Here is a 9,968-nt window from a genome sequence, read left to right on the forward strand (position 1 = left end):
CTTCCTCTACCCTCATCTCCCTCTCACTCCAATTTTTACTGCTAGAATTATCTCTGTTTCAGGATGACAATAGTACTTGTGAGAGTGTGAGAGAAGGTGTGAGGGACTGAGAGTCAGTACACCGTGGCAGGGAGTTCTCAGTCTTCCTCTTCCAGCCACATTCTGTCAACAGCGGCCTTACCTTAGCAGTACGAGAGAGGTGTGGGAGTGTGTGAACGCAGCAAATCACAGACCAACTCATCATAGGTTCTTCACTCCAATTTGATCACTTGATTGTTGTAATGAATAATGAATTCGCAGACAGTGCGTTTGATTTGTAATCAATGAGTTTCCCAGACAGGCTTGTTTCACATGTTCTATTTATTAGACTGTCAGTGTGGTCACAGGAGAGTTCCCTGGACAGCCAGGGACCCACAGTCACAGCAGACATCAATGTATTACATCATTAACGTATTACATCATCATGGGCCATTTATAGCTCTGTCTAATCTGGCCTTCATGGGAGTAAAACACACTGGTTGAGTTTCAATAGTCTGAAGCACAGTCCTCTCCTTGCCTCCCCTCCTTAGTCTGCACTGATCTGAAAACTCATGATAGATAAGAACAATATGTCCTTTTATGTCAGTGAAGTAGACTGTTGAGATGCAGCCATGCAGGCACAGTGACATTACAGTAAGGAATCAGAGAGCACAGTGGTAAATCTCCATCACAGTGAGTTGGGACCGAGCTGGGTAAGGCAATAGACAGTGGTGGAAAAGTACTCAATTGTCATACTTGAGTAAAAGTGAAGATGACTTAATAGAAAATGACTTAAGTAAAAGTCTAAAAGTATCTGATTTTAAATGTCATTAAGTACAGTGGTGGAAAAAGTACTCCATTGTCATACATGAGTAAAAGTGAAGATAATAGAAAATTACTTTAGTAAAAGTCTAAAAGTATCTGGTTTTAAATGTCCTTAAGGACAGTGGTAGAAAAAGTACTAAACTGTTGTAAAAAAGTACATTCATTTACAAACGTAGTATTTTATTTTGGTGAGTCCGCCAGATCAGAGGCAGTAGGGATTACAACGTGTTATATTGATAGGTGTGTGAATTGGACCATATTACTGTCCTGCCTGAGCATCCAAAATGTAACTTGTACTTTTGGGTGTCAGGGAAAATCTATGGAGTAAAAAAGACATACTTTTATTTAGGAACGTAGTGGAGTAAAAGTAAAAGTTGTCAAAAATATAAATATTAAAGTACAGATACCCCCCAAAAACTACTTAAGTAGTATTTTAAAGTATTTTTACTTAAGTACTTTACACCACCGGCAACAGGAATAGTAATCTCCTGGCTCTGGGCTCAGCTTGGCGTCACATACAAAAGGCAAGGGTGGAGTGGAACTAGGCAAACATAAACAGGTTAGATGGGAGGGGTGTGGGAGTGATTCAGCATTTGACTAACTACATGTAACTTTTATGTCGGACACTATGCTGTTGATATACAGTATAGTCTGTATAGTAATCTGATTGGTTAGCAGTGCTTTATATTTGCCATAACATGTAAACATCTGAGTGTAGCTGGCACTACTAACTTCATGCAGGAGGCTTCCTAATACAATGTTCTAGTATTGGATTGTAAAATTATAGAAAGTATAAAGAAATAAAATGTAATATAACGTTTTTAGACAGACAGTATAAAATATATACATGCACATTCCTCTCTCTCTCTCTCTCTCTCACACACACATACACACACGCACTTACGCACACATCCACACACACACACACACACACACACACACACACACACACACACACACACACACACACACACACACACACGCATTCACAAGCACTTACACACATACACAAATGTATGCAAGTCATGAAGAAAAGTTCAGATCAATAATTAGTACTAAACGCAGCTCTACTTCTAACAGTCTCCTGAAGTGGTTGTAACATCTTAGAACGTCTCTAGAAAGCTTTTTAAAAATACTATGTGCAATATAAAGACAGAGCTGCTGTTTGGCTGAGGCAAAGCTCTGATATAAAATACATTTCTGCTCTCATGCATATACACTGTATATACCACAAAACTCAGACAGGGAACACAGATCAGAGCTGGTGACCAGGACATTCCCCCACATGTCCGTTAGGGGGGGGGGTGGGGGGTGCATGTGTGTGTTGTGTGATATTGTGGTGCAGGAGTGTCAAACTTTCGGCACAGTTTAATATAGAGAGCCATGTCTTATATATGTAAAAAAAGGAAATATAACCACAGATCTGGGTGAAACCCCACTGTGGCCCTCCAGATCTGGGTGAAACCCCACTGTGGCCCTGCAGATCTGGGTAAAACCCCACTGTGGCCCTCCAGATCTGGGTGAAACCCCACTGTGGCCCTCCAGATCTGGGTGAAACCCCACTGTGGCCCTCCATATCTGGGTGAAACCCCAATGTGGCCCTCCAGATCTGGGTGAAACCCCACTGTGGCCCTCCAGATCTGGGTGAAACCCCACTGTGGCCCTCCAGATCTGGGTGAAACCCCACTGTGGCCCTCCAGATCTGGGTGAAACCCCACTGTGGCCCTCCAGATCTGGGTGAAACCCCACTGCGGCCCTTGGGGTAAAATGAGTTTGACACCCTGGTATAGTGTGTGGGTAGTGAGTGTCAGTGCGTGGATCTTTGAGCCTTCTACAACATGTTTAGGTCCAGGTAGTGCCGTCCCTGCTTGGTCAGGAGAGGGGGGAAGGGCATCAGAGCATCACTGCTGCTGGACTGACCAATCATACTGCTCAGTACAGGCAATGCCTCCATAGGACTCTACAGAGAGAGGAAGAGAGGCAGGGAGAGAGGGAAGTGAAAAGAGAGAAAACGTCAGTACAAGGAAAGGAGTCTATGTGGTTTGAAGGTTTCCTTGTCCCAGCACCAGAGGATTCCATCACCTAGTCCACCACCTCCCCACCTGACACTAATACAGCAGTGATAACACTATCTAGCACACTACAGCGCCCCAGGGAGGAAAGGGGAACACACCTTGGAAGGGCTGAGTCAGACAGCACCAGGTAGAAATTGACCATATAGAACAGGTAGGGTTCTAGGTTCCACCAGAGAATGTGGTTAGAGCGTTGGGCCAGTAACCAAAGTGGTTGCTAGGTCGAATCCCCGAGCTGACAAGGTAAAAATCTGTCGTTCTGCCCCTGAACAAGGCGGTTAACTCACTGTTCCTTGGCCATCACTGTAAATAAGAATTTGTTCTTATCTGACTTGCCTAGTTAAATTAAATAAAAATCTGATCCTAGATCTGAGGTTAGGATTTGATGTGTGGGATAATCTGATCCTTGGGTTTGTGGGGTAATCTGATCCGCAGTGTAAAAATATAGATGTCAAGAAGGAAATCAGCTGGAATAGGATTGTGAGTTTTCTCAACAAAAATGTTGTAACAAACTCACAATCCTATTGCAGCTGGTTGCCACAGATCTAGGATCAGATTATCCAACACACCCAATTCTAACCACAGATCTGATCCTGGACCAGTGGTTGGGGGGGGGACTTCTACTCAGTGTCCCGATCAACACAACATTCTCTGGTGGAACCATCATCTTTTTTTACAGTGTGTGGTTTGGGGCATTGAAATCCCCCCTAGCTAGACTCCGTGACCCCCTAGTAACCCCGAATCTCAAACCACACCCACAACCACGTCGTCCCGGAGACGAAGGAAAGGAGAAACACGCCCCATGACCCTGTCAGCCAATCCTTACCTTCCGCCTGCCTAGGACACACCTCTTAAATACACAGCCACTCTTTGGGCTGCGTGAGCAGGGTCCGGGAGGGATCGTGATCGTGCATGTTAGCATGAGCATGCACAAGGCCATCCTCAGTAGCGTACTATAGTGTTGAGGGGGACAGAGACACAGGGGACTGAGACAGGCTGGGCTGTATGTTCAGAAGAGTCAGCCTTTACAAGATGCTTACTGCTGATTTATCTACAGTATATAGTATCACCCTCATTTACAAACTAGTGTTCATTAGCACAGGCTGAACTCACTGGCTATTTCCTAGAGTATGTATCAGTGAGGAGCAGCCTCTTGTAAATCAAGTCCATGCAGGCAGTGGAGATCCACCCAACAGAATGCCTGTGGGGTGTTTGTGAGGGAGGGAACAGAACAGGGAGGGTAGACCTGACTAACTTGTTTGATAGCCTCCAGGCAAACACAGTGGATACCTGACAGTATAGTACACTCCTCCATTAGCAGATTTGAATACTTCCTTTGGATCGACCGTGAGACATGAGAGGACACGGCAACACATACTATACCAGTCACATTGCACACACACACATCTTCTCTAACACACATGAACGTACACACAGTCTTGTATATCTAACCGTGTGGGGACACACAATTCAGTCTCATTCAAAATCCTATTTTTCCTAACCCCTAAACCTATCCTAACCTTAACCCTAACCTTAACGCCAAAACCTAACCCCTAAACCTAGCTCCTAAACCTAATTCTAACCCTAACACTAATTCCAACCTTAACCATAAACCTCCTAGAAATAGCATTTCACCTTGTGGGGACTAACAACATGTTTGTTTACTATTCTTGCGGGGACTTCTCTTCCCCACAAGTATAGTTAAACACGTCCAAGTGCACACACACACAAACACACACACACACACACACACACACACACGCACGCACGCACACACACACACACACACACACACACACACACACACACACACACACACACACACACACACACACACACACACACACACACACACACACACACACACACACACAGTTTACCTGGTATCCCTGAATGGTGTTGAGCAGTTCTTTATAGGCGAGGCCATGCATACGGACCACTCCCCCAGGGGAGGGCAGGGGGGTGGGGGAGGGGTAGTACCCTATAGTGTTGGGAGAACCTGGGGGACTGGAGAGGGAGGGGGAGGAGAGAGGGAGAAGAGAGGAGAGAGAGGGTGAGGAGAGAGAGAGGGTGAGAAGAGAGGAAAGAGAGGGAGAAGAGAGTGCGAAGAGAGGAGAGAGAGAGGGAGAAGAGAGGAGAGAGGGAGAAGAGAGGAGAGAGAGAGGGTGAAGAGAGGAGAGAGAGAGGGAGAAGAGAGTGAGACGAGAGGAGAGAGGGTGAGAAGAGAGGAGAGAGTGAGAAGAGAGGAGAGAGAGGGGAGGGGAGGAGGGGAGGGGAGGAGGGGAGGGGAGAGAAAGGTAATTGTGGTCTTAGTGCTGTTTGCTCTTCCTTCTGATACCACACTACTGTTCAGTCATTAACTACCCTTGTGTATGTCTCCTCCCTCCCAGCCCCCAAGGCACTTACAGTGTATGACTGGATGGTTTATGGGGCTAACAGTTCTTATCTGGGGCACTGATATCATTAACTACCCTTGTGTATGTCCTTCCCCACAACCCATAATAGTCCTTACCTGGGATAGTATGCAGTGTAGTTCATGTAGAGCTGAGTGCTAGCTGGGTAGTAGGCGTGTCCAGGTCCTAGGGGGCGGGGACTCAGCAGCACCTGCCCAATGGGAGGGAAGAGGCCGGCAGCCTCAGCTGGCAGGATGGAAGGGACGGGTGGGAAGGAGTAGGAGGGAGGAGACAGACCTGGGGAGGGGGGATTGGGGGTGGGGGGGTAGTTAGACAACACGCCAAGGAAAGGACACGGAAAGGACACATGCCCAACACGGAACACAGAGAACTACAGATCCCCTGGTCCCCTCTAAAGATGGCTGCTGTGAGCAGACTACAGTGTGCTTCCCAGTCGTCTACAATGGCTATGTGACATGGTCCCCGTCGTAGTTTGTTTCTAGGAGAGGCTTCTGCAACAACGACCCTCCTAAATGAAAACCTTTAGTTTCTACAGACGTGTGTTTGGGCTTGACTCCTGACCCCACTAATGACCTCACTATTATATCACCATGACTGTTTTACATTTGAGTCCTTACAGTGTTGCACACATTTTCATACTGGTCCCCGGTCGGAATCAAAACCCACAACCCTGGAATTGCAAGTGCCATGCTCTACCAACTGAGCTACACGGGACTACACACCAGAGCTTAATGACTAGACACCACCATCACTACACACCAGAGCTCAATGACTAGACATCTCCATCACTACACACCAGAGCTCAATGACTAGATATCACCATCACTACACACCAGAGCTCAATGACTAGACATCACAATCACTACACACCAGAGCTCAATGACTAGATATCACCATCACTACACACAAGAGCTCAATGACTAGACATCCCCATCACTACACACCAGAGCTCAATGACTAGACATCACCATCACTACACACCAGAGCTCAATGACTAGACATCACAATCACTACACACCAGAGCTCAATGACTAGATATCACCATCACTACACACCAGAGCTCAATGACTAGACATCACAATCACTACACACCAGAGCTCAATGACTAGATATCACCATCACTACACACCAGAGCTCAATGACTAGACATCACCATCACTACACACCAGAGCTCAATGACTAGATATCACAATCACTACACACCAGAGCTCAATGACTAGACATCACAATCACTACACACCACAGCTCAATGACTAGACATCACAATCACTACACACCAGAGCTCAATGACTAGATATCACCATCACTACACACCAGAGCTCAATGACTAGACATCACCATCACTACACACCAGAGCTCAATGACTAGATATCACCATCACTACACACCAGAGCTCAATGACTAGACATCACTATCACTACACACCAGAGCTCAATGACTAGACATCACCATCACTACACACCAGAGCTCAATGACTAGACATCCCCATCACTACACACCAGAGCTCAATGACTAGACATCACCAACACTACACACCAGAGCTCAAGAACTAGACATCACCATCACTACACACCAGAGCTCAATGACTAGACATCACCATCACTACACACCAGAGCTCAATGACTAGACATCACAATCACTACACACCAGAGCTCAATGACTAGACATCACAATCACTACACACCAGAGCTCAATGACTAGATATCACCATCACTACACACCAGAGCTCAATGACTAGATATCACCATCACTACACACCAGAGCTCAATGACTAGACATCACCATCACTACACACCAGAGCTCAATGACTAGATATCACCATCACTACACACCAGAGCTCAATGACTAGACATCACTATCACTACACACCAGAGCTCAATGACTAGACATCACCATCACTACACACCAGAGCTCAATGACTAGACATCACCATCACTACACACCAGAGCTCAATGACTAGACATCTCCATCACTACACACCAGAGCTCAATGACTAGACATCACCATCACTACACACCAGAGCTCAATGACTAGACATCCCCATCACTACACACCAGAGCTCAATGACTAGACATCACCATCACTACACACCAGAGCTCAATGACTAGACATCACCATCACTACACACCAGAGCTCAATGACTAGACATCACCATCACTACACACCAGAGCTCAATGACTAGACATCCCCATCACTACACACCAGAGCTCATTGACTAGACATCACCAACACTACACACCAGAGCTCAATGACTGGACATCCCCATCACTACACACCAGAGCTCAATGACTAGACATCACCATCACTACACACCAGAGCTCAATGACTAGACATCACCATCACTACACACCAGAGCTCAATGACTAAACATCACCATCACTACACACCAGAGCTCAATGACTAGACATCACCATCACTACACACCAGAGCTCAATGACTAGACATCACCATCACTACACACCAGAGCTCAATGACTAGACATCTCCTTCACTACACACCAGAGCTCAATGACTAGACATCCCCATCACTACACACCAGAGCTCAATGACTAGACATCCCCATCACTACACACCAGAGCTCAATGACTAGACATCCCCATCACTACACACCAGAGCTCAATGACTAGATATCACCATCACTACACACCAGAGCTCAATGACTAGACATCACCATCACTACACACCAGAGCTCAATGACTAGACATCACCAACACTACACACCAGAGCTCAAGGACTAGACATCACCATCACTACACACCAGAGCTCAATGACTAGACATCACCATCACTACACACCAGAGCTCAATGACTAGACATCACCATCACTACACACCAGAGCTCAATGACTAGACATCCCCATCACTACACACCAGAGCTCAATGACTAGACATCACCATCACTACACACCAGAGCTCAATGACTAGACATCCCCATCACTACACACCAGAGCTCAATGACTAGACATCACCATCACTACACACCAGAGCTCAATGACTAGACATCCCCATCACTACACACCAGAGCTCAATAACTAGACATCACCAACACTACACACCAGAGCTCAATGACTAGACAGCCCCATCACTACACACCAGAGCTCAATGACTAGACATCACCATCACTACACACCAGAGCTCAATGACTGGACATCCCCATCACTACACACCAGAGCTCAATGACTAGACATCACCATCACTACACACCAGAGCTCAATGACTAGACATCACCATCACTACACACCAGAGCTCAATGACTAGACATCACCATCACTACACACCAGAGCTCAATGACTAAACATCACCATCACTACACACCAGAGCTCAATGACTAGACATCACCATCACTACACACCAGAGCTCAATGACTAGACATCACCATCACTACACACCAGAGCTCAATGACTAGACATCCCCATCACTACACACCAGAGCTCAATGACTAGACATCACCAACACTACACACCAGAGCTCAATGACTGGACATCCCCATCACTACACACCAGAGCTCAATGACTAGACATCACCATCACTACACACCAGAGCTCAATGACTAGACATCACCATCACTACACACCAGAGCTCAATGACTAGACATCACCATCACTACACACCAGAGCTCAATGACTAAACATCACCATCACTACACACCAGAGCTCAATGACTAGACATCACCATCACTACACACCAGAGCTCAATGACTAGACATCACCATCACTACACACCATAACTCAATGACTAGACATCACCATCACTACACACCAGAGCTCAAGGACTAGACATCACCATCACTACACACCAGAGCTCAATGACTAGACATCACCATCACTACGCACCAGAGCTCAATGACTAGACATCACCATCACTACACACCAGAGCTCAATGACTAGACATCCCCATCACTACACACCAGAGCTCAATGACTAGACATCACCATCACTACACACCAGAGCTCAATGACTAGACATCCCCATCACTACACACCAGAGCTCAATGACTAGACATCACCATCACTACACACCAGAGCTCAATGACTAGACATCCCCATCACTACACACCAGAGCTCAATGACTAGACATCACCAACACTACACACCAGAGCTCAATGACTAGACATCCCCATCACTACACACCAGAGCTCAATGACTAGACATCACCATCACTACACACCAGAGCTCAATGACTGGACATCCCCATCACTACACACCAGAGCTCAATGACTAGACATCACCATCACTACACACCAGAGCTCAATGACTAGACATCACCATCACTACACACCAGAGCTCAATGACTAGACATCACCATCACTACACACCAGAGCTCAATGACTAAACATCACCATCACTACACACCAGAGCTCAATGACTAGATATCACCATCACTACACACCAGAGCTCAATGACTAGACATCCCCATCACTACACACCAGAGCTCAATGACTAGACATCACCATCACTACACACCAGAGCTCAATGACTAGACATCCCCATCACTACACACCAGAGCTCAATGACTAGACATCCCCATCACTACACACCAGAGCTCAATGACTAGACATCCCCATCACTACACACCAGAGCTCAATGACTAGATATCACCATCACTACACACCAGAGCTCAATGACTAGACATCACCATCACTA

General features: G+C 46.3%; 1 protein-coding gene across 5 annotated transcripts in view; it reads right to left on the reverse strand.

The window, feature by feature from the left end:
- Positions 1 to 342: 342 nt before the first annotated feature.
- Positions 343 to 9,968, reverse strand: part of esrp1 (epithelial splicing regulatory protein 1) — an 18,435-nt gene continuing 8,809 nt past the window's right edge. For 2 of the 5 annotated variants that reach the window (XM_055904234.1, XM_055904233.1), the window contains exons 12-15: positions 5,428 to 5,605; positions 4,796 to 4,922; positions 3,742 to 3,868; positions 2,715 to 2,803 (exon numbers count right to left, since the gene is read on the reverse strand). In XM_055904234.1, the coding sequence (XP_055760209.1) occupies positions 3,767 to 3,868; positions 4,796 to 4,922; positions 5,428 to 5,605 (407 nt within the window). In that variant the 3' untranslated portion in view covers positions 2,715 to 2,803; positions 3,742 to 3,766. Of the gene's footprint in view, positions 2,804 to 3,741; positions 3,869 to 4,795; positions 4,923 to 5,427; positions 5,606 to 9,968 lie in introns of all 5 variants that reach the window. The other 3 variants (XM_055904232.1, XM_055904231.1, XM_055904235.1) reach the window with 2 other exon arrangements.

Source organism: Salvelinus fontinalis, chromosome 38 (genome assembly GCF_029448725.1).
Source record: "Salvelinus fontinalis isolate EN_2023a chromosome 38, ASM2944872v1, whole genome shotgun sequence".
Lineage (NCBI taxonomy): Eukaryota > Metazoa > Chordata > Actinopteri > Salmoniformes > Salmonidae > Salvelinus > Salvelinus fontinalis.